Source organism: Protopterus annectens, chromosome 4.part1 (genome assembly GCF_019279795.1).
Source record: "Protopterus annectens isolate FY-2018-M chromosome 4.part1, PAN1.0, whole genome shotgun sequence".
NCBI lineage: Eukaryota > Metazoa > Chordata > Ceratodontiformes > Protopteridae > Protopterus > Protopterus annectens.
Window position 1 is genome coordinate 631748250 of NC_056734.1, and position 27761 is coordinate 631776010.

General features: G+C 37.8%; 1 protein-coding gene across 1 annotated transcript in view; it reads left to right on the forward strand.

The window, feature by feature from the left end:
* The window catches only part of LOC122801257 (fibronectin-like), a 329673-nt gene that overhangs the window by 191309 nt on the left and 110603 nt on the right, over window positions 1-27761 (forward strand). The window contains exon 13 of the mRNA XM_044070808.1: window positions 19528-19785. Within this exon, the coding sequence (XP_043926743.1) occupies window positions 19528-19785 (258 nt within the window). The remainder of the gene's footprint in view (window positions 1-19527; window positions 19786-27761) is intronic.

The following is a 27761-nucleotide window of genomic DNA, read 5'->3' on the forward strand; positions in this document are numbered from 1 at the left end:
ATATATATATATATATATATATATATATATATATATATATACTTTAGCGATAGATGTTTATAAATATTTGATTGTGTTGATCATAAATGTCTATATGCAGTTCTTGCTAAATTTGGATTCTCATCTAAATTCAAAGCCTTTGTAATAACTCCTCCACAACCCTATTTATCAATGGCTCATATTCTAATCCTATTCCTAGACAAAATGGTGTAAGACAAGGTTGTCAAATATCTTCTTACTTATCTAGTCTTTTTTATTACTATTATTGATTGCACTTTCAAATTGTACCTACTACAATTTTCCCCATATAGCTAAAAATAACCTGCCATACACAGCATTTGCTAATGATCTTAATATTTGTTTGCAATGTCCAACAACTGACATACAAAAAAAAATTGGCAACTACATATCTATTTTCAAATTTTCTAATTTTAGCTTAAGGACACTGTGACAGCTCATAAAAACTCATCAAATTCTTATAAATTAGTGATCAAGTTTAAAAATAGAAATCTATTCCTGATCTTCTTATTGGTCACAAAAAAGAATTCTACTCAATACGATTTTAGAACCTTCTTTAATGACTAAATATAATCAGAAATATATCCCTTAAAAATACAATTCACTCAATTTATAATAAATTTATGCTTACTTGAATCCTCTCAAAAAGTAAAAATCTTTCCAGGACACCCAGCTATATGTTTTGCATACAGAGAAGAAGATGCTGATCTTACTCATATGCTGTGGGATGATACATTTTCAAAAAAAATAATGTTTTCCCCTTCAACAGAAATTGAATGCAGTTACCTTCCCTAAATAATTACTTCACATTATTACAGATTCTACATGATCATCTTAATGAAGGGGAACTATGCATTTTAGTCCATATATTTATGCTAATTAAATTATATATATATATATATATATATATATATATATATATATATATATATATATATTACTAACAAATGGTTAGACTTTAAACAACTGAACTTGCCAAGTTGTACCTCTGTCTCCTTGCAATATATTAAAAAGTTTGCAATTTTACATAATTGTAAATCTGAAAGATCCTTAGGAGTCAGCTTCTATACAGGCTATCATGAATTTTTTTTTAATGTGGCAGATGTTATGTTTATTATATAGAAATTATTCTTTGCTTGTGTATGGGTTGCTGGCAGTGCTTTCAGTTTAAGTGTGTGTACATACTGTATATAGTTGCCTTTATATAATTGATCTACTGGATGTAGCTCTGTTAATACGTATTTTCTATTGTTATTTATTTACTTTTATTACTTTTTGATGAAATTGTTACAAATGATAAAAAAATGTCAATAAAACATTTGGGAAAAAGAAGCTTAAAATTAATTTAAAGAAAAGAAGAAAAACATCCAGGCCCAACTACATATGAGCTCAACAACATTCCAAATTAATATGTATGCAGTGTAGATGAAGAACATATTTAAGGGATTAGACTTGGAGATAGACCATCTGAAGATCTATGGACAGAAGTTTGTGATGTTGATCAGGAAGTGGCAACAAAAATATTTCAAATGGAAAGAATACTAAGAAGGACAAATACCATTCTGTGGAGGATCAAGGAATGAAATATTGCAAAAGCTAATGAATGTAGGAACAGTGTTAAGATGAATACAGAGTTTCAGAGAATAGCTAGAAGAAATACAGAGACATATTTAAATGAGTAGTGAACAGTGGAAAAAGACAAAAGAAACGAGAAAGACAAGTGATCTCTTCAAGAATAGAAATGATACTGAGGGAAATTTTAGACAAAAATGGGCATAATAAAAGACAAAGGTAAAGAGCAGTAACAGAAGCAAAATATATTAAACAGACTCAGCAGGAATGTACAGAAGAACCCTATAAAAAGGACCCTAACATATCTGATACATATGATGATGTGTTCTCTGATCAAAAGCCAGACATCCCAGACACTGAGGTCAGATTAGTACTAGAAAGGCTTGCTAATAGAAAAGGTGCAGGAAGTGATAGAATTCAAGTTAATGCTGTTACAATATTGCTTTTAATTTTCCTTTGGAAAAACAACAGTGGTCCTTCAATTGGAAAAAAATGAATGTTTATTCTAATTCCAGAATGAACAATGCTAAAGAATGCACAAATAATCAAACAACTCAACTTTTTTTACATGTTAGCAAAGTAATGTGAAAGATCCAGGAAAGTAGTCCTAAGCAATATATGGACCAAGAAAGTACAGTTGTGTAAGTACTTATCATAATGGTAGATGTCTAATTGATCACTATTGTAGTATTAGTAACTGATGGGGTATCCTCCCAAGGATAGCTATATGTCCAGCCAGCTTACCAAAGCCTGGGCTCCACCCACTTTTACTAAATGTTCAACATATGACCTCAGCTCAACAAAGCCAGAGGTACATAAGAGATGTGTGCTCCAAAATACCTCAGGACTTTCTAGCTACAGTCAAGGAGTTGAAGCAGAAGTAGAGACAACTATATACATATGTAAAAGTCAAAATGAGGTTGGAAAAACAAAGAACCTTCCTTGACCCAACAAAATGGAAGAGAAAAGATGGAGGAAGGAGGGGATGTGATACTGCAACAGTGATCAGTTGGACATCTATTGTTATGATAAATTCTTAAACAGTTCCACTGTGTCCTTCCAAAAAAATTCTTATCTCTTTATGCAAAATAAGGTTGTATTTACTGAGGTAAACTAGATTACCTTGATGGCCATTCTTCCTTGAAGTGGTTGAGCTTCTGTAAAACTGAATCTGTGGCTGTATGATCTCTGACCTAGCTCATCAAGACGTGGAAGAAAAATTTCTCACTTCCATGACTTCAAAATCAGTGCTCATTCAAAAATGCTCATTCTCATGATTTTCAGTGGTTATTCTGGGGAATCTGGACAATGTATCAGCAAGACAAAAAGTTTGCCTTTCTTGTAGACAGGAGTGAAATGATACTTTTGCAATCTCAACAGCATGCATTACAATCTGGCTGGAGCTGTATACATAGGCTTTCTGAAAATAGTGACTAGAGGTCAGTGGTCTATTTTTGAATTGTATAAGTCTACCATACACATAATCATGGAACTTGGAACATGCAAACACAATTGTCAAAAACTCTCTCTATCTGAGCATACTGCTTTTCGGCTTGGGTAAAAGTTCTCGACACATAAGCAACAGGTTGACCCTCTTGTAGAATTCCAGTTCATGTGAGGCAGAGCACCTCACTGAATCTCTTCAAGAAAAATCTCGATAGGTGGATGGGGGATTGTAGGTTTGTCCCAGGGATTACTCCCGTGTCACTATTAGACAGAGGCACAGTAAACTAAACCTTAAAAAGGGCACAGTATACTCATATCAAGGGGTGGCGTAAGCCATACAGAATCAGGCTAGGCTTATAATTGCCCCAGGGCAGATAGCCTAGTATGAACCTATGAACCTATGACTGCACCAGGTATGAATTTTAAAGCATCACAGGAAAGAGTAACTGGCTTGTGAAAATAACAGTATCTGAGAGTAGGTAGACTGGCAATTCTCTGTTTCAGGACATCAAATGCTCTCTGGTGTTGTTCTAACCAAGATATGTCTTTATGTGTCAGCTCTCTGAGTGTTGATATTTGACTCAAGTCTGGAATAAACTTGCCTAGGTAGTTGACTATGCCAAAAAAACATGTCAGGGCTTGAACATTGTCTGGAGCTGGCATCTCAAGAAAGTTTGCTTTGAAGGGTCTGGTCATAAGCATGAACTGGTAAATAAAGGACCAACATAAGTGACTTCTTGTAGCTTGAATTTGCATTTATGTGAATTCAGCTTAAGATTCACTTGACATATCCTTTCCAGAACTGTTCTGAGGTTTCTGTCATGCTCAGCTTCACAATTACCTCCTGCTAGTATGTTGTCTGTTGTAATAGCAAAAGGATACTCAGAAAAAATTTGCTCCATTGCACACTGAAGGACTCCACTTGCAGAATTTATCCCAAAAGGCATTCTCAGAAATCTGTACCTTCCAAATGGAGAACTGAAAGTAGTTAGCAGCAAAGATTTCTTGTCAAGCAAAATTTGCCAAAATGAACTCTTTGCATCCAAGACAGAAAAAACACTGTCATTTGGCATCAGAGCTGCATCTTCTTCGACTGTGCACATTGGGTGATGAGGTCTTTTCAGTGCTTTGTTCAAATCTTGTGGATCAATACATATTCTGATGTGTCTGAGCTTTTCTTATGAGCTACCACCACAGATGATACCCACTCAGTCGGAGTTGATGAACCCACTGGACAAATCACACCTTGTTGCACCATTTTGTCTAGTTCGGCAAGCTGGCCTGATAACTAGACTGACATCTGAGTCTAACTTCATGGAATGCACAGCTGGAAACTTGCCTAGTTTGCCTTCAAAAAGATTAGCACAGGTAGCAAAAATGTAGTGGGCAAAATTAAAATAGTGGTCTTTTAAGGTAACATGATGGATTTCCTTGTTAAATGAAAGCAGTCCCATTTTCAAAGTGTCTCTCAACTCTAATAATGACTGGGTCATAGCATCTCCCATCAGGGTAACATGAAAGCATTACTGAGCCTTCAGTTTGAATCTCTTCACCACCATAAGTAACAAGCTTTGCACAATTTATCAGATCAAGCCTTTTACCAGCACATACTCTAGCAAATGTGTCTGTTGACATAACATGGCACTTTGAGCCAGTATCAGCTTTCAGCTCTATGGGCTTGCCATTTATCTGAACAGTACAAAATGCTTCATTCTTGGCCCATAAATCTACTGCATTAACTGTTTTACTAAGCACTGACACGCCATCAACATAAAAAGTATGAGACCCTGGGTCATAGCTTTCTAATTGATCAACTCATTTCTTAAAATGTTCTCTTTTAATAAAATAGTGTGTGGCTTTTGAAATGATTCCATTTATTACATTTGTGGCACTGTTGACCAAAAGTTAAGCATTTTTTACTTTTAGATTCATGACTTCCACCACAGTTATCCCAGTTAACAATGAAAATAGATTATGGCCCATGCTTTGAGTTTGCTGACTCAGTCTTATGCTTTACTAAGGCTGTGCAAACTCTAGAACTTGCTAGAAAGTTGTGGGGTTTACCTGTGAGTGTAGCAGGGGCTACAGTTGCTGCCATGTGCCTGGACCTGTTTCTTTTAACCACATGCTGTATGCTATCAACGTGAGCTTTAGATGTTACTGGAAACATGCCTTTCTCATTTGTAAACATATTTGTGTGCTTTTCTGTGAGCCCTTTTGTCTGACAAATCTCAGTGGCCTTATTCAAAGTTAAATCAGTGTCACAAAGCAAAATCTTTCTCACTACATCATTTTGAATACCACACACAAGTCTGTCCTTTATCAACTCATCCCTTAAATCACCAAATCTGCACATTTTAGCTTTATTTCTCAAATCAGTTATATATGCTGCAAATGTTTCACCCCCATAAAAATATATACTAACTCCAGGATCACGCTATATTGGGGAAAAGGGCAGATACCTTTTACTTGCCTTACAATACTCTACACAGTGCCATATATACTTACTGCAGTTCTGTGAAATGAGATTCAGTGAAATGAGTTTTCAGTAATTTGAGTTTTCAGTGAAGTGGTCGGGCTGAAATGAAATTCAGTGAAATGAGATTCAACTAAACAAAGTAGACCCATATATATATATATATATATATATATATATATACATATACATATAAATATATATATATATATATATATATATATATATATATATATATATATATATATATATATATACATATATATATATATATATATATAGATATGTGCATATGTTGATTTACCTAGCTATATATATAAATATATATATATATATATATATATATATATATATATATATATATATATATGACTTGGTCGACAGTTCACATGATCGACTGTTTATTTGGTCGACAGTTCATTTGATCGACAAGCATTTGCCCCCTTCCATAATGTTGTGTGACCCTGGAGTTGATATATATATATAGTTAGGGGGTGTGTGTCGATCAAATGAACTGTCGACCAAATAAACTGTTGATCATATGAACTGTCGACCAAGTCATATAGACCCATATATATATATATATATATATATATATATATATATATATATATATATATATATATATGTCTATCTTTTTGTCTATCTCTCTACATGTATGTGGATGTCAGACATTCTATCAAAATGACAGAATGCTGACACCCAGACATTTGACACCATCTGGGTGACACAGACAGGTGGTTGACAGGTGTGTGAGATCGACAGTCCCCAGGTAGGAGAATATTCCCTTTACTCAGAGATTGTGCGATCTCAGAGTTATCTATCTATATATATATATATATATATATATATATATATATATATATATATATATATATATTAACGGGGGGTGTTGGGGCAAAGGCTCCCACATGGGGGGGTGCAGAGGTACTTGCCCCCTACAAAAGTACTCGCCGTTGGTTTAGTCCACTCCCACAGAATGTGCAGAATGTGTCAATATTTGTTTCTTTGATGTTATGACATCAATGCACTTGCTGTCAGTGCACTAACTGATATAAATGTATATATATATATATATATATATATATATATATATATATATATATATATATATTTCTTACACAAATTCACTACTAGGTGCTGTGGTATGAAGTCTCCTTAGAAGGGACGAAAGCACTTACTAAATTTTACTTTTCAATGGAACCCCATTGTGTAAACTTCCTTTTGGCATTATTACAGTTTTAATTATTCAATAATTAAACTGAATAACCTATCAAAGTTGAAAGTAACTAGTTATAAAGATAATCTGATTTTAAAAACAAAGAACGACACACAAAACAAACAGTAAACAAACTGCTTTAATGCAGTTTGTTTACATAATCTGATTTTAGGAATACATAGTAATAACTAAGCATGTATCAGGAGCTAATTTTCATGTGAGGCAGAATGAATATCTAAGAATTTTTCATGATAATACCCAAACCATTCTGGCCACATCTCTTTCACTCAAATTATAGATAAAAGCACTTGAAGGAAGAGATTAGGCTGAAGTTATGTGATGTAATCTGTTTGATTTTTTTGTTTTTGTGAGAGTAAGTAAAGCCTATTTGTTAACCATAGTTAATATTCCTGTAGTAGAAATCCCATGACCTTTCCATAATATGAATTACTCCATATTAAGTATAAAATTATATGACTTACATTATGTTGCTGACCCTACTAGAAGTATAGCTAAAACAATCACATCTAACCTCACATGTAGTAATACATACATATCATACCTAACATCATATGTTGTAATTCACACATATCATACCCAACCTGACATGTAATACATACAAACATATCATACCTGTCATCACATGTGGTAATACATATGTATCATGCCTAATATCAAATGTAGCAATTCATACATATCATACCTACCATCACGTGCAGTATACACATCATACTTAATATCACATGTAGCAATGCATACATATCATACATATCACATGTAGTAATACATACAGTCTCTGTTAAGTATTCTTGATGAAACAGCCATACTTGAGATTTCAATCTTTGTGCTCTAGAGAAAGTATCACCAAAATAAAAAAAACAAACAGTATAACAGCCAGTGTCACGGTTTTCTTTTGCCAGCAGCAATTCCTTTCTTCATAATACTTTGATGATAGATGCTGTCTGACTTCTATGACATGTTCAGAGTAGTCAATGTCAAGTCTAGATGACATGGTTTGCTGGCTTATTTCAATAAAAAAGTACATATTTCAGATAATTTTCCCCAGCAACTGATTGCCTTGAATTTAAAATGTATGTAACATCTCCATGTTTCATTATGTGCATGATTATTTTACACTATTCTAAAGCTTAACTTGGATTACTACAGATTTTATTTATTTATTTAGTTATTTATTTTTGCTAAAACCTGAAAAAGTAACCAACCACACTATTCTCGGTGATATCGCAATCGCTTATGTGATCCTGACATTGACTACTTCTGTAAGTCTGCAGAGCAGCTGGAGTATTAATGTCCTTGCAACTATTTTTGCCAATAATAATGTGACAACTGAGTCTGGGTTCTGTTCATAACCATTATGTACAGAGGTGCACCAAAACCCTTCCTGACTCAAACAGGAAGCTACATAATCAAGCAAATATTGTATACAGTCTTACTTCATTGGCAGCAACAGTACTCCATGAGTGAAATACAGGTCCGTATAAACTTATCAAATTTTTCAAATATCAAGCAACAACTTATTGAAAAAATCCCATCAAATATACAACTTATTTTAAAACACATTCCCAACTCTCATTTAATCATACACACTACCACTAGCATTTTATACTGCTAACATTGACACAACAAACAAAAGAATGGTAAACTATCACTAAAACACACACATGCATACCCCCACACACCAATATTCTCTCTCTCTTTCTCTCATGCACACAAGCACACACACACATGCACACATTCTCTCACCTCTACTCAGACTGCATGCTTCTCATGTCAAAGGAGTAAAACATTTAAAGTATTTTATGTAGGGGAGCACCCCCCCTGCATCTCCTAATGTAGGGGAAGCCCCCCCCCACATCACCAAACTGATATACACACCGACTCCAAGAAAAAAATGATCACTGTTGATATGTTTCCAGACAAGGAAACAAAGGAAATTACCAAATTACTAAAACCTTCTGAATGAAAACTTCTTTTGCACAGGAACATACGCACACACACAAACGCATACACAAAGTCACACACAAAAAACAGCTAAATATTAAACTTAAGGCAGGTCCCACTTTGTCACCATTGTGGGGGGGAGGCAATCCCTCCCAAACTTATGCATATTAACTCCATGATCACATCAACTTCAAGAAGAAAAAAAGAACCTAAAACAATGTAATCATTGTTAATATGCATCCAAGCAATGAACCAGCAATAAATACTGGATCTGAATGAAAACGGCTACTGCATGACAACTCACTGCACAGGACTCATCATGTATATCCTGTTGTGCATAAAAACACATTCGATAATGGCATATACGGGTAAAAGAATCTTTCAATAAACTAACAGTGCTCTAAAACTTTGAACAGACTGACAGTTCAATACCTTTTGTGGTTACTATTGTAAAGCAGTCTACTCAGTCAGGTACAATTTAACAAAACAACATCATTGGTCACTAGGGGTAACTTAAGAGATTCCATCTGCACCCAATGCGACATTGTTGTCTCTGCCAATACAGTATTCCCTCTTCCCTGCCAATGTGTTCTTCAACATGCAGATTTGAATGACATGTGAAAGCTGTGTGGAAAAAAAATCAAAATCTTGTTTGGTAAGAAAAACTCTAATGGTAATGAAATTTCCTGTGGTGCAGGCAAACATGCTACCATGATTTACCCTGTCTCCATAAAATTATGCTACCAGCTTCCCACCAGAATCAGCTTGCCTTGCACCAGATCCTCTCATTAGCATAGTAGATGTTAGCTCCTATATCATCCTTAATTAATGAAGCATTTTTATGAATCACTGCTTGGTATTATGGTGATGTACAGTGAGGCAGTGGAAAACACTTTTCTAAGGTATTCACAGTGTAATCTAGTACAGAGTTATTTCTCACTGTGCTGTGTTGTGATGTCATATAAAACAATATAACACAGCAGCTGTTGGGCTATAGACAGTCTCAGGAATGTAACAGCTACAACAGTGCTACATAGCTACATACACCATTATGTACTATGCACGTTTGTCAACAATTCATAAAGAATACTGTTCTTTTATATGCCCCAATTAAGGAATGTAATCCTTGTCTATGAATCATGATTCTGAATGGCAACATATTTAAGACAGTGCAAACACCTATTTGCACTGTGTTTATGAACACTGAGGCCCATCAGCATCAAAGGACTGATCCTAGGAGGAAACTACAATATCATTATTTTAACATTTCATATGACGGGATAACAATAGGGATGGTATAGTCAGAGGCTTAGCTGGGGTGGGGTGAAAGCAACAGCTACCTTGGTTGCAAGGTATTAGGGTCCACAATCAGCAGATGCCAGTGAGACAGTAGTATATTATTGTCATTGAGAATGAATACCAGAACTGTATTTGTGGTCACAGTTGAAGAGCTTAGTGTATGGTATAACTGTAGCAAGCCACTTGTTACATTGGTATCAAGTAATTTGTTACAGTTTCAGAACTGAAGAGTTTTTTGGCCCTCATCTTAGGCAGGGTGTTTTTGTTTTGGTCTTCAACATGAATAGGACTTTTTTTAGGTTCTTGACTTAGATTTGAGGAGGTACACAGGATGATCGATAATGTAGCTATGGTTCTGAATATACTACTACAGGCTATTAGTAAATGTTTCTGCTTTCATAATTAGTTCCAGTTCCTCTTACAGACTTTAACAGAAAACACAAGTATTTTACTTGTTTTCTGATCACTTTAAAAAATTTGAGTTGTCAACACTAGGGACACGAAGGAGAAATGTCTTCATAGACTAGATGGTGGACAGGAGGAGGACCACACTAGCTCTGGGCATTGGACTGTTCTCTAGAAGTTTCATGGGGGATGGACCACATGGACATAAGCTGAATAAGTTAAAATAAATGGGCATTTCATTTGGTATACTTGTTACAGACCTTTAAATGCTGCTTTGTTATTTCCTTCTTGCCAGTTTATTTAATTTATTTAAATGTTATACACAAAGATTTTACTTTCTGATAAAAGGATGGTAACCCAAAATTTTAAAACTGACAGAATGAAGTAACAAATAATCTTATTATTAGCTCTTCTGTGAAATCATGAAGGTCTGGTAGTTCGACTTTGTCATTTTGTGTGTGTGTGTGTGTGTGTGTGTGTGTGTGTGTGTGTGTGTGTGTGTGTGTGTGTGTGTGTGTGTGTATGTCTGTGTATGCATGTATTGGGTCTCTATTAAAAGGTTGACACTCAAATTGTGGAGTGCCGACAAGGCCCTCAAAAAAAGGACCAAAAACACAGGAGAAGAGTGGACTTCAAAAATCAGTCTTCTCCTTTAAACTTCTTTTTGAGGGAGTGGCAAGCCTCCCACACCCCTGAACTTATATATAAAAACAATGAGATCACCATACCTCTGAGAAAAGAGAATATTCTGAGAAATGGCGCCTAGGACTCAATCTTTCAGACATTCAAACTCTGCAGTTCAGGAATCGCTCTAGACGGTCCCAAGACTTCAAATAATTACTAGGCGTGTCTTCTGCAAGATTTACAGAAGTGACTATGTTAATCAGTTGCAGATACATTTTGATTCAGCTGTTACAATCCAGCAATGTATCATAGTGACTGGAAATAGGCTTCACACTGTTGTGTTTAAGTGAAAATCAGTGTATTACAACTTTTCACCATAAAATGTTGCTTGCACAAATTTTTGTTAACTTAAAGTTTGAACTGCACATTACTGAGAATGTTCCTTCCTCAGTATCACAGCCATACTGTAAAAAGAGTTAAAACTTATATCTGTAATCCCAGGAAAACATCAGACGTTATTTAAGTAATACTGAATATGGTACAAAGAGCTGGAATTAGAAAACTTTGCCGCACCATGCTGAGGGAATTTATGTAATGACTGGCTATGTACAGGGTAGATGCGATTCAGAAAACCCAGCTATACAATGTGGCTAGACCAAATAATATGGTCAGCCATGTTATATGCTAATGATCACATAATGAAGTGCTGCATATGATAATGAGGCAAAACAAGATGGCAGAGTGATTCAGAAACTTGTCAATGCCTTGCAGTTATGCTATGTTTGATTAAGATTAGAACTCGGCCATATGCCTGTATTCAACTGTAGTACATTGAACAAATATGCTTAACTTTCCAGCAACCTTTGTAAATGTGTATCTGCAGGAAGCTCTCATTGCAACTTCTTTGCTCAATGGTGCATGATATTGATCCTGAGAAGTAGGGGCATTCAGCCATGCTTAACATTTTATGCCCTCCATAATGCCAACATAGTGGACTATTCTTATGTGGACAGGGGTGCCATACAGGAAATCATGGAAAAGTGTTGTCCTCATCTGCAGCCCTGTGAGAGTTATGAAGTACCTACCCCACTGGATACCAAGTATGTGTAGCCCTATGTACAGCTGCAGGGTCTTTTCAGCAACCTACTAGGGACATGGTGGGTGTCTGCAAGGAATATGCCTGAAGAATAGTCTATTAATTCCACTATGCCATGTTTCAGCATGTGGGTGGGAATATGCGGTCCCATGTACCTCAGAAGAGAGTGCCAGCACCATATTCCCATTCTGTGATACAGCCCATCTCTTTTGAGGTTCTGGGAGACACAGACTGTGCCCACATTGAAGTAAAAGCCCCATATGGTAAACTGGAAAGGAGGTACATAAACCAGAAAGGACATCACTCCATCAACTGCCAGGTGGTCTGTAGTGCACAGGGTATCATTTACAATAGGTGTTCTGGACACCTGAGCAGTTTATATGACTCACACATACGGTTTGCAAGAGATAACATCCCTCAGGGTCATCTTATTGGTGATGCCAGACATGCTGAGGAATTATGGCTCATATCACCTATCAGAAATCAACTCAATCAAACTGACCAGGGGTACAACTATGCACATTTGCAAATCAGAAACATTATAGACTGTGTTTGGGCTACTGAAAGCATGCTTCTGCTGTCTGGATTCATGAGGTGGCACTCTGCACTATAATCCTACCACTGGTGCCAAAATACTGACTGCAAGTGTGCAGTGTAACATAGCATTATAGTTATGAAGCAGTTACAGCAAGGTGACATTTGCAGGGCCAGCATTTCCCAGCACCACAGGTAGTGGAAGATGAGACAGGTGAGTCAACGAAGTATGTGTGTGTGTGTGTGTGTGTGTGTGTGTGTGTGTGTGTGTGTGTGTGTGTGTGTGTGTGTGTGTGTGTGTGTGTGTGTGTGTGTGTGTGTGTGAGTCTATAGGGACAGTGCCTCAGCACTAGGTGCAGCACTGTGCCTCAGTCTACTGAACAGATCCAGGACATTCATTTAGAGGTTTAATCTTCCTGTGCATATCCCCACCCATGAATGTTGGCCCTGCCAGGAGATGCATTGGCTGTACCATTACCTTGGTTAGATGTTGGTGTGCTACATGATCTTAACCAACAGCTTCTGGGGGATGTGCCAGCATGACAATGGCCACAACCATAGGGATGCCCTTTCTTTGGTGCAGACACCTGTACAATTGATGTTGCTGTGGAAATGCTAGCACTTTGGGAGTGGTATCTTGCTCATCTACAACCATACTAGCTAACATCTGAGGATGTCACTGATGACTAGCAGCCCTTTCCCCTGCCAGATGACCCAGTGTAAACACCACATGGTCCAATGTGTGATTCATTCCATCTAAAGAATCACATATATGAGACATGCACACCTGTATGCCAGTATGCACATCAGTGGATCACTCTCACTATCACTCCCATGGCTGTGATGGAAGTAGCTTATGCCTCCATGATTGCCCTGCGCATACACTAGGTTGCATCCATTGACACATCAATCTCAAGGGAAGGGCAGAAATCATATCTTCATTACCAGTACCTCTGTGTGGACCCCCCCTGGCCCATTAGTGCCAAAGGCAGATTCAGACTGCAGTCTACTGGAGGCCATCACACTTCCCTGATCTGTACTGTTCACATCAACCCATCCTCTCTGATTGTTTGTGGATTATGGGTTTCCAAACATAGAGAGACTATGTCCATGGTTTGTGTAGGGGATGCAGTTGTCACATTCCCTGAATCAGACCATCACCCTGCACTCCCTAACTGTGTCAGCTCATCCCCACCATTATCATCAGAGGTTGCAGATCCTCCAACATCAGAAATGGCAGTTCCACAGTGCTGGTGCCAGACAAAGATTCACCAATAAATGCATCAAAGCAAAAATTATGCAATTTTACGTATGCCCAGGCACCACAACTACACACAACACTGATATGATTACAGCTGTAAGCATGAGAAAAAAAAGGCACACCAGACCATACCTTGTGTAGATGGATGTGCTTGTTAGAGTACTTGTATAACATAAGGCAGACTTAATGAAGTTTGGAGAGACTACAGTGTAATGAGGGCTTGCAGCTGTTGATGCAATGAACTAGAACTACACACCTGGGACAACTACATTTGAAAGTCTTTGTGGCCTGTCCAACTCTGCCTCAACATCCTGTACCACAATGTGGGACTCTGTGTAGGTGGTACAGCCATTAATCAATACCAAGAATTCCTCTGCCTCCATGGGGGGGGGGGTGCAGTTGATAGCCACCACCTGCTGCCCTACGTTACCATACTAGGTTTGTGCTCTGTGGGTGGCAGCATGGATCATATCCATGGCTCTGTGATGAACAATTTTTCATAGGCAAGTTCCTCACCAAATATAGCATTAATATTACTGACAAATTCAACCCAGGCAGTCATGGAAGGGCTGGGCAATGGAATTGTTTAAAAAATACCATCACCCATGGAGATAGACGGCCTGCAGTACCTCTTCTCCACATCTGTAAACTTGGGTTTGCAGATGGATGTGGAAGCACCACTAGATGCAATAGTATCCTTTGGGCCCTGTTTTTAGGCAAAGACCTGTCCATATGGATAACAGTGGAATTAACAGCTTTATTTCAGCATGGTCCTTAATAATCCTTGCACTACTGTTAATCCCAGTAGGCCATATAGTATGCTGTAGTTGTGCCTGATAGTGAGATATCTGAATCCACAGTCTTTATGTAATTGTCAGGTATGTATTGTGTACTGAGCACATATTTGTCAACAACAGAAGCACATAACTGAAACTGAACAGCACCTGACCATTACATTAGCAGTATGTTAAGAATGTTGAGCATAATTACATATGTGCAAGGCACACAACACTACAGAAGTATCAACCATTACTCTCAGCAGGAGCGCAGGTGTGTATCTATCATCTACAAGCTACTACAGTCAGTACACTTGCAATGTAACCCTTAATACACCTATGAACAAGGCATGTGCTGACAAAATGACATCCCTTATAGACCTTAGAGTAAAGACGAAAAGCTAATGCTGTACAAAATATATATGTGAAAAATTAGCATGCCTCTCATTTAAGTGGTTACCTTCCTGAGAAGAATATTCTTTGTAAACAGCCTTAGCAAGATTCAAATGACAGCCTTGATTGCCAATATTTTCTTCCTTTATATGTTGAGCTTGTGTGCTTCTCATCATGATTGTACTGTGCAGATTCACTCCGCTGAGCAGAATGATTATGCTAATTAGGATCCAGCTCATTACTATTTCTGAATCACTCATTTTGTGCAGCAAAACAAACCATATAAACATTGAGTAGATTTCTACATAATGCAGTGCCTATACGTGAGCACTTCTGAGGTGCTCTACATGGGCAACCACATATCTTAGAGATGTGGGAAATGTCTTCTTTAGATGAAGTTACTGTAGACCCTGCATTCTCAACAGCATACACAGTGATGGAGGACTGCCATATTTCACACCTTAAAGTGCCATTGGTACCACACAAATACTGTATCTATAATTCACAGATTGCCATCCATCACACAGGTGAGCTGCCCATCAGTGCTAGATGTTGTGCAGATGCTGGGATGCATGAGCATTGTTTTGGTGCAAATTCTCTGTCATCTTTCTTGAGATCTTTCAAGGTCGCACATTATGGGTGGAAAAGGAGAGGGTAATGCTCCTTTTACAGCACAGAGGTGTATGAGGAGATGTCCAGGATTTTTCTGGACATCTTTCATAAGGAGTGCAGCCATTGGATCTTGCATGAGGACTATAGAAGGTCGCAGTATAAGACTGATGCCTGTAAAAGTTTGGCTAAGGCTGTCACCCATGCTTCTGTCATCTCCCACATGGTGCAACATCAACGTCATAACTACAGTGACATGATTCATCACAAGCCAGACCAACTTTGCTGATGGATAGTCACCACCTCTGTACTGTAAGTAAAACGTCTTTTAGCTACCCAAATAACCTTCCACTGTGTACTGCCATCCACTTTTTTATTATGTCCTTTTTATGTCTCTAGCCCCTGCAGAGACTGAAAGGAATAGACAGATGCACAGTAGCAGACTGCATCTCCTAAGATAGTGTTGAGGTTAGTGTACGTGCTGTTATAAAATGTCTCACTTTTAATAGTAGCAGTAGTAGACAGTATTGATACACAATAATGTGCAGTGTTACAAAACCAGTGGTACATCCATCATTACTGACATAGATCAATGGTGTAAGCATGACTGTGCAATGTTAGAAGGGTTTCTTCATGACTCCTGTAAAGGTGGGCAAATGGATCTTCATATTACATGTCTCACATTGATAAAGGTGTGCTTGCATTAATTTCCAACCAGCGCATCCCCCATAGACGCATTTTGTGATCATGAAAAACATGTAATGTTCATTTTTCTGTCCATTTGTATAACTGCAGCAGTACAAGGTTTATGTATATAAGATCACCATTATTGGTTTGTGGTACGTTTCACAACTTACACTAGGACTGGCTGTCCTTACCTTCAATTGATATACTGTATGTTTGAGCAGCATGTTTACTTTTGTATGTACTGTATTTACAGATATCAAAATGCATCTGTGACCATAATCACATGTTGTTGTTACCCCACACCCTGTTAATCTTGTCCATCTTTTCCTGCTGCCAAACCTAGCCTCTTAACTTTCTCTTAGTTCTCTTCCTTCCCCAATTTTCCCTTCTCTTAAAAAATGGAAAACAGCGGTCATCCAGAAGGTTCGAGTCATGTCCGGTATCCCACCTTTGACCCAGAGGGTGACAGGACTAACAAGTACAAAGGATTATTCCAAATAAAAATCACTATAGCTAGCAGATCTAGGAGACTCTCTCTCTCTGATAACTTCCCTGTGACAGAAATAAAGATACCTTGTTGAAGTTTCATTTAGTTTATTCAGTTAAGTAGGTAGATGGATTAGAAAGCAAACACTTGTCCATCTATCTACTTAACTGAATAAACTACTGGAAACTTCAACAAGGTGTCTTTATTCCTCCCATACGGAGAATATCAGAGGTAGAGTCTCCTTGATCTGCTAGTTAAAGTGATTTTATCTGGACCAAACATTTGTCCTGTTTCTTTTAAAAAATGGATACCTGTTTCACAAAAAAGACTTCTGATATCCATGAATAATTAATGCTTTGCAGAGTGTATTCACTTTGACTGCATCATTAGCAAAAATGCATAGAATGCAACTTTCATTGTGTGTGTTTTTCTCTTTCTGACTCTGTCTGTCACTGTCCTTTCTCTTGCATGTATTTGTTTTTTTTTCTCTCCATTTGTTTAACTATTACTTGCAGAGCTCTGAAATCTGCAGTGGCTCATCAGCGAGGTTTGTTGGTCCCTCATGGGTGGCAGCAGCTCTCTCACCAGCTAGAGCACCTACCACACCTGTGTTCCAGTCTGCTAGGGTTGCCTCCACACCTCCTATCGTACCTGCCCCATTTGTGTCAGGTAGCTCTGCACTAAGGCTGATGCAGTGGTACCCATTGTTAGCAGTGTGAGTGATGGTTACGCCTTTGTCAACCATTGGCAGCTGCAGACATTGTGGTGGATATCAGTGACAGGAGGTAGGCTACCTGGATTGGACACGAAGACAATGCTCTGGCAACTTGTTGAGCTGCATTGCTACCCAACACTGGCTCCATCTTCTGAGTGGTGAAAGTATTTAGGGTAATTAGAAATCTCCATCTGTGTCTCAAATGGCAGAGACTGCATCTGCAAATACGGGCTCATCCTGCAAACAGGTGTTTCCCTCTCTTTTGAGTCCCTGCCCAACCCTGGTGGTTTAACGATCCCCCTTCACTATTTTCTTCCCTCTGCTTGTCTAATGTCTTTTTCTACGTTGTGTTTCCCCTCCTCATTTTGTTGCCCCACACTCTGTTAGTCTTGGCTATCTTTCCATGCTAGCTAACCAACCCTTCTTTCCCTTCTCTTAAAAAATGAGTACCTCTTCCCCCCAAAATGCATTATTCCTTCTACTCCATCCACATCTGGCTCATTCCTTGGTCCGTTAAGAGCTGTCTTTGGATTACTGCTTCAGTTCAGTTGTTGGGTAACATTCCCCTCATGTGTTTACCTGAGCCCATCCGTTTGGTTCCTGCAATAGCTTACTTGGTTAATTCCGTATGGAGGTGAGACTCTGTAAGCTCTGGGTAAATTCCCTCGAGGCCTGTCTTTTGATTACTGTTTCCATTATTTTGTTAGGTAACATTCCCCTTATCTGTGTTTCCTTGACTCCTGTAAAAGCTCACATAGTTAATGTTGTATTTACTGAATAAGTCCTGAGTTCAATTCCCTTGAGCACTATCTTTTGAGTATAGCTTCTTCTGTGTTACTGGTTAATATTGCCCTTGCATGTGTTTCCCTACCACATTTAGTTATGACTCCTTTTGATAGCTCACAAAGTTAAATGATATATTTGCAAGCGTATCACTGAAATGGGTAGTAGGTTCAAATCTCCTTAGGATTAGTATTTTGTTTTTATTACATTCACCACTATAGTACATGTATACTGATAAAATAAAAATAAGATAATGCCTGAAGTGTGTAGGTTGATACATCATGTTACTTTACTGTATCTCCCTATCCTGTGTGAGTTTCACATTTTGTCTGTGTTCAAGTATTTCAGATGAATGTCTGTGTATATGCCATACCCCTCTCTATTGTATTCTGTATGCTTCATATGTTCACTGGCTGCCTTTGTAGTCTTCTGTCAGTTTCTGTTGTTTTTATAGCCTTACTAGTACCTCCACACTCAATCCTTAATAACCCTAACTTTAATTTTTTCTTATTTATTGTCTTGAGTCACAACAATAACTCAGCACATTACTATTCACGCATGCAACAAATGGTTCTGTGATGACTACCATAAATGCATGGTCAGTGTTTACAAAAGCTGTTCGTACTTTACTGGGGTTGCAACTTGATCTAACGGCCTTTACTGCTGGTTCCTACTGTACCTGTGATAAGGAGGAAATTGGCCTGGCTGCAAACATTGGTAATTAGCCTCAGGGCTTATTGTACACGCATGGTATACATTGTTGGCTTGGCCGTGATCACAGTTGCAGCATTTCTGAATCTCCAGGAATTTGTTTACAATATTTACTGTAAAAGGTAGCTTCAACAACAGCAAACTCTATTAGAAAGTATGCTGAGTCCGATTTAAGGAGTATATTAGATTACATGGAAACATCTTAGTAATCGCAAATATAATTCCTGCTAGAGCCACATCAGTCAAAAGACAGTGTCACTGCTTCCTTTAATTAATATGAGGTCTTATACTATAGTCTTGTGATCTAGGTAATTATAATTTTTATCACTGATACTTTGACATGAAATTATTATTTACGTGATGTATGTAGGTTTTAACATGTAAAATTAACTAACTGATTTTAAATTAAAGAAATGGATTACCTGTCTGACTAAACCTTTTTATTTGTTGTCAGGACCTGAGAAGGTGACCAGCCTCATAATTACAAATACCACAGCAACTTCGCTGTTCCTGACATGGGCCGCTCCTACAGGACTGTACAGCTACTACATTATCGATGCCACAGGAGCTTCTTCTACAACTATGAATGTAACAACTAACTCAGTTAACATCCTACAACTGATCCCAGGAGAAAACTACAGTGTCAGAGTTTCAGCAGTTTCATATGATGGGACAACTCTAGGGGACAGTGTAGCAGCTAAAGGCTCTACTAGTAAGTGCTTCTGCTTTGACATTTCATATAAAACTGTGGAGCTTCTTTCTATATTTCTCCTGAGCTCATATGTTATTCACGGAAATGTTGCTCCATTTATGATATATTGACTGGAACTCAGTTTATGGGCCCACCTAAATATTGCTTGTGTGAATCCATAGAGACTGAGGCTTTGTTAGCCTTAGTACTCTGTATCCATATATATATATATGTCTTCCCAATTTACACCTGCATGGTATAAGGAAGTACCAAATAATTTTCTATTAGGTAATGCATACACAATCAAGTTTTCTGTTGCAGTAATTTCAGGTGATATGATCATCAACCCTTTTTTTCATATGTTTGACATAGGGGGTATAGCAAGCAAATTCCATTTTGTACTCATAAGCTCTTAGTGATGCCCTCCCTTAGAACAGTATTGAATCTCTCAAAATGATGCCACCCAACACTTAATAAAAGTAAGTAAAATTTTCAGCTGTTCCCTGTAAAACTAAAAACTAATGTCTTTCAGCTTTTCCCGGTTAGGGGTCACCACAGCAGAACTCCGGTCCGCTAATGATTGGCAGTGGTTTTTATGGTGCTGAGCTGCCAGCCCGATGCCCAACCTTCAAAGAAGGCACACCCATTCATGCATGCACCTACTTGCATATCTTTAAACGTCACTCAGCTGGGGGGAGGACCTGCAGACTCCACATAGAAGGCGCTAGCTGTTCCCTGTAAAACCATTAAAGATATTGTTTTAGATTGGCAATATTGCTCCAGTTGTTGGAGACATTCATTTTGACAGTTATAGACATAATACGACCTGAAAATATGCCATAGTGATGCGATGCTCAGAAAAAAATGTACTGAATAGAGTACAAAGAGTATGCCTGGCTACACCCTTGATTTGACACTGAGCCAAGATGTCACATCAGCTGTCACCACCTCTTTTGATTGTTTATTTTCCTTCCTGCTTTCCCAGTCAAATCTGATTGTCACAGATCTTTTACACAATTCATTTATCACTTGTAACTCTTTCTCTCCTCATCTCTTTTGCCCTTGTTTCTCTTTCAGATCTACTTTATTAAAATTGTCCTCTGCTTTTCTGCACATGTGACTCATCATCATTATCATCAGCCCCCTTTTCCCCATTTTTTTCTAGATGGGGTCAGGGAATCGTGTTAACTGTTACCATCTCTCTCGATTCAGTGCCACACACCTGCCTTCTTTGACATTCATGCCTGACTGACACAGATCTTCTCTCACACAATCCATCCACCTCTTTGCTGGATGTCCTCATTTCCTCTTACCTTCTTCCTGTCTGTCCCAAATCTTCTTCACCAGATTGTCTTCTGCCTTTCTGCATGTGTCCAAACAACCACAATTTGTTCTCTTTGATATTTTCTGCAATTGGAGCTACTTTGGCTTCTGCTCTTATGTCCTCATTTCTTAATTTAAAATTTCATAGCACAAACACTGATTACCATTTGGTAAACAAAACAGACTTACACTGAAAACAGACTTAGCATAAGCAACAGTAAACTTCTCTAACCTTGAAGCTCACATTCATTGAAAATGCATCTGGCCAGTGGTGGACTAAGTGTACCTTGGGCTCCAGCCTATTTTAAACTATGCTCCCCCCACCAGAACACATTTATAGGTCTATGCATAAATGCATGTGTTCTTTAATTCACCTTCCTGATTTTTTTTAATTTTATTTCCTCTTAAATACAGCAACATTTGCTAGTGTTTTAAAGTTGTAGCTTTGAACATTTTTCCTGTAAGCAGTGAAACGCAATTTATGAACCAAGAATGACAAAAGTACCCATTTCCAAACATTTCAGCCATGAAAAGCTACTCACACTGCTGTTATTATAAACCACCAATGTCTAAACTCAACAGTTATGGACACTTTATGGACGGCATACACATCACACCTGATTGTGATAAAAATGACAACAGTAAAGTATTTTAGTTTGCTTAACACAAATACACACTAGTCCTGCAAAGACAGACTTATGACTTTTAAGCTTTAACAGCTTAGCAGGGTCAGTCATTCTTATTTATACACATCCCCCATACTCAGCAATTATAGTGATATTGTTGACTGCAACCTTCTCAAATGTCTGTCAAAAATAAGCAAATATATAAATAAATAAAAACAATAATGGGCAAAGTCAGATATTTAAATTTATTTCAACATATAATGGCCAAAGTATTGCAACTCAGTTCACAGACACACACACACACACACACACACACACACACACACACACACACACACACACACACACACACACACACACACACACACACACACACATCCTGAAAAAACAGATTAAAAATATTTAAAAATGACTAGATAACAGCATAAGGTACTTTCATCAACAGACAGCCCCTGCCAGCAGTTACAGCCACTTTGTTGACTGTCTATGTCCTGTATTGTTATGACGAACTAAATTACAAGTACTTTATTGGTATTTGGATGAGGTACATTACATTGTATAAAGATCAGTAGCATCAGACCATAAGATGCAGTCCTGTGTAGCACAGTTTAAATACGAAACAGAAGAAAATAATAACCACCTGATAGCATATGCTAAGTCAATCTGCACAATCTTTGCAGAAGTAAAATTATCTGAATAATTCCACTTTAAAGAAAACTATTACTAATGCAGACATTGCTTCTAGATGATTTCAGTGCTTCATCTACAAATGCAATGCCTGCTGCCCTTGACCAATAAACTACCAAGGACATCTTAAAAACTGACGTGGTGATGATATTGCCTTATTTTCTAAATTAGATCAGCTCTGCAAAGGGAATAACTGGCAAACAATAACAGGTTCATAGTTACTAGGCATGTAGTTTTGAAGACCATTAACAAACCTAATCCAGATTCTAAATTACTCCAAAGAATTGTCTGATTAAGTACGTCAATGAAGGGGGAAAGATTAAGAAACTGCACCCTTGCCTCATAAAGCAGCTGTACTGTGATCTCAGTATCAACAGTTCGACGAATGGCGCGTTTGATGTAAGTGAACCAAAAATGCCATTCACTGAAGTGATATAGACCCCTTATTTTACACAATCCATCCACCTCTTTGCTGGATATCCTTGTTTCCTCTTACCTTCTTCCTGTCTGTCCCAAATCGTCTTCAGGCACTTCATTTCCATCACCTCTAGCTTCATTATTTGCCCTGCTTTTACTGCCCAGGTTTCTGTACCATACAGTAGTACTAGTCACACCACCATCTTGTACACCTTGCTTTTCAGCTTCTTTGGCATTCTTCTGTCATAGACTACACCTGATACTCTATGCTGGTTGGCTGCAGCTCCTCTGATTCTAGCTTTAATCTCTTCATTCAGACTTACCTTCTCCTCAACCACCCCTCCCAGATACTTGAAGCTATTTATCTGTTCCACTATCTTCCCTTCTGTCTCAGTTCTCAGTGTCGTCTCTTTCCCCAATTTGCTGCCATTTACCACTGTCTTATCTGTGCTTAGCGTCATCCTATGTGGCTTCATTTTGCATTCAATTCCCCTATCCTTTGCTGAAGTTCTTGCTGAGATTCTGCCTGTAATGCAACATTGTCTGCATAAAGCAAATTTGTTGATCTGTCCCTGTGATTTGTTTGCTAATGTAGTCCATCACCAGAATGAACAGTAGTGGGCTCAGAGCTGAACTCTGGTGCACACCCACTCCCACTGGGAACCCGTCCGTGAGACCGAACACTGTTCATACTTGAGATCCCTAGAGTGAGTGAATCTTGTCCCATTTGACTTGCAGATGTGCAGCATTTCCATTAGGGCAGGGTCTGTAGGCAAGTCACAAATTGCCTCTCAGCAGCCTATAAGATAAAGAGTACAGTGACAAGGCCTTCATTTCTGTCTATGTAGGTTATGTGTTGAAGGTCCTGAATTTTTTTCTGCACTCCTTCTTTCTTTTCATGACTTCCTGGACATCAGCATTCCACCACCAACTTTCCTTATGTACCTTATTTACATACCATAACAAACCCAGATTTGATGAATATGCTTCACCTCAAAAAATCTAGATCCCTCAGAACCACAAGGGCGGGAGACTTAAACCTTGACACGGTTATAAATAGAACGTGCTGGAGGGATAGATTCATCACCCAGAGACTCCCTATGCTGTGGAGCAAAATCCCGGTACATGTGAGGCAGAGCACCTCTCTGGCCTTGTTCAAGAGGAATCTTGACCAATGGATGGGAGATTGCAGATATACCCCAGGGATTACTTCAGTGTCACTGCTTGACAGAGGCACAGCAAAATGATAGGCATAGTTTTTATTCAAACTAAAGGGGTGGCGAAAGCCACATAACTATGGGCTAGGCTTATAAATGCCCTTGGGCAGATAGCCTAGTATGAACCTATGAACCTATGAACCTATGAACCTATACCTGGCTCGGCTGCATATCTGTTCTGTAGTCCTCACACATGCTGTTTTGAGGTGCTGCCATTCTTCTTCAGCTACAGCTACAGCTACAGCTATTTCCTCTTCTTCTTCTTCTTGGGGTGCTAGAGCCCTGTGTAATTCCTTGAATTGTTGCACTTCCTCTCCAGTTAACTTCCAGGTCTTCAGCCTTGTGTCTCTTGACCTTAGATCCCTCTCTGACCACTGCTTGCAGCTGATTTTGGCCACAAGTGATTTATGCTGTGAGCTGACTGTTTCACTGGGGATGACTTTGCGATCATTGAGTCTACCCCAATGCCCTTTCCTTGCTAGGAGGAAGTCTACCTGAGTTGCATGTTGTCCACTCTTGTATGTGATCTTGTGACTGTCTCTTTTTCTGAACCATGTGTTTGCTACTATCAAGCCATTTGCCAGACAGAATTCTAGAATGGCCTCTCCTTCTTTATTCCTTTTGCTCCACCCATGTGGCCCTGGGCAGTCCTCATATGCTGTTCTGTCTGTCCCGATACATGCATTCAATCATCGTTTGTAAATTAATTTCACAGGTAAAATGCATATAAATTCTATTAAATAATGTATAAATGATAAATAGTAATTTATAAAACATGTCATGATTACCTATATGTTAAAAAACATTTTAAATTAATTGTGTCATTTAATCCTGGGGGCTTGTCAGCTCCCAGGTATAATTGCCAATATGCCTCTTTGCACTCTAATATATTATTTAAATCCCCACTAAAACTGACATTATCCACTTTATCTAGCACAAAGAATTCAAACTTTTTGAATTCCTTGCAACTAGTGGAATGTCTGAATAAAGCATTTGATTTATCATTTTTCTTTATGGCCAAATTGTGCCATAAATACGCCTTCAATAGAATTTATATGCATTTTAACTGTGAAATTAATGTACAAACGATGATGTAATTTCCTGTGTAAGAGTATATAAGGAAGTGATACATTAGAAAAGTTGTTTCTGAGGAAGGTCACGAAAAATTAAAAGTGATTGAAAGCGCTAAAAAGATCATTGTCTGCGTCATTTGATAGTTCTGGTACTTTCAGTTTTTTTAGTTTCGTATCATCAGTTGGGATATTGGTATGGCTACTAGAGGCCTGATTTATTACCTTGCATAGGGCCCCATTTGTCCACAATCTGGCTATGTTGGTTCTGGAGGTGTATGCTGCAAAAAATGAACAATTATTTACCATTCAAACAGGTCTGACCTGTACTGCGTGATGTCAGACCGGATAGCTATTCTTTATGATGAAGAATACATACGGAGGTCAAAAATGAGTTGCAGGTGTCCTGTTTATCGAAGTTCCAGGTTTATCTCATGGCAGCAGAGAGTTTAACACAGGACGTGTTACTCAATTTGTCTACATATTCGATTGAAGATGAACTAGACAACAAGAGAGAAAGACAAGGTCTCTCTAAGTTGGATTTACAAAAATTAATCATTGGAGCTGTGAAAGAATGCTTTTCCGAACTAAAAATCAAGCAAACCAGCACCTCGGAAGTTAAACAAACTTCCAATTCGGATGTTACTTCCATACCGGGTGACAGAGTTGGGCGTGGAGACATGAACTCTGCAACAGAAGGCATTTCAAGTCATGGAGGACAGATTTCTGAGTCGTTTGGACTGAACAATACTAATACCAATAAGGGATTGTCCGGAACATTAGAAAACAAGGGAGATGTTTGGAGATATGTTTCGAGGGAAATCACGAACCCTTTTGCTGACATAGAAAATATTACCGTGAACTCAAATGTAAGTACTGACAACTCAGAGTATATAAACTGTCGTAAATGTATATATGACTTAGAAAGAGTGGTTTCTAAACATGTATCTTTAAACATTGAGGTACAATACTTGGAAGAATGCATCAAACGCCAGGTAGTGCCTCAAGGGTTACGCACAGCGAAATTTCCAAACTGTGTAACACCCGGAGATAAACTATGCTTAGATCTCATTAAATTATATAATGACACCAGAATAAGAATGATGGCATTACTAATAGATCATTATAAAGTTGAACTTGAAAAGTTAAAAGAAATAATTCAAAACTTGGATCAAAGAATAAAAAGCCATACATCTTTTAACAGCTTTCTGGTTTTATACAATGGAGTTGAAGTGAAGGCTGAGAGGGAGAAGGCAACCATTGTATCCAGAAAGCAACATAAATTTAAGAGAGACCTTATGGCCTATAATAACAACAAGGCATATATAATAAAAGAAGATGTTGGCAGCGAAAATATAAATTCAACACATGCCAACAATATTGATTCTAACATTAATTTGATTGAAAATGTTTCTAATCAAATTATACAAGTAGAATGTGATCTTACAAATGAAGGTGTGATCCTTGAAAGTAACAACAAAGAAAAACAAGGCACCAACAACAAAAACAATGGAAACAACATTAATAGTACTATCTATGCCGAAGTAGCAAGTACATCAGCTAGTAATTCAGCAGTTCCTTTTCAGGGGAACAACAACTCAAACAAGCGGACTACACGGTGGTACAATGCCACTCAAAAGAAGTTCAAGCCGAAAGGCAAGAACAAGAAGAAGTGGTAGAGGACATTGATTTTTTGAAATGAATATTTTAAATGTGTCAAACATTGTATTAAGTGAGGATGCACTAAGTGTGTTAAGAAAAGGTTTTTCCTTTATTCCATCAAACAAAGTTAACATTGGAAAGTTATTAATTGACTTTAGGTTATATCTGAGAAAACTGAATTTAAATTACATTTTGCATGATATTACACAAAATGATAAAGATAAAGGTTGTATTAAAAAAACAAGTACATATAACCCTCCATTATTGAACACACTACAGGTTTTTCAGAACTCATGTGAAAAAGAGTTCAGAAAAATTAAAGCTAATAAGTATGAGAAAAATCTGTCTGACAATGAAATAAAAGCTCTAAGGTCTCTAAGTGATGACAACAATGTTAGAGTGATGAGAGCAGACAAAGGTGGGATGATAGTAATCATGAACACAAAAGAATACGAAAAGAACATAGAAATGTCCTTGTCAGGCAAAAATACATACAAAAATATTAGTTTAGAAACTGTTAGGTTAAAATACAATGCCATTAACAGTTTTTTATTCGATATGTTTAGTCAGGGAGAAATAGACATGAACAGCTATGATTACATGTTAGTAGAAGAGCCCAGAATGCCAAAGTTATTTGGAATTCCAAAAAATCAAGAGAATGACAGTAATATACCATTTAGACCTATCATAGCAGCAAGGATGGCAAAAACTGAAAATATTTCTGTTTGGTTGGACAAAATATTGAATCCAATAGTACAAAACTCAAAATATTATTTCAGGGATTCCTGGCATTTATTGGAAATTCTCAGGAATTATACAATGGATGGAACACCTGTATTTTTTGGTACTTTAGACGTAAAAAGTCTATATACATCTATAGACCAACAGACAGGAATAGAATACATGAGGGAATATTTAAACAAAAATACCATGTTAACAAGTATTAAAATCAACACTTGCTGCAGTTTGATGGATTTAATATTAGAAAATAACTT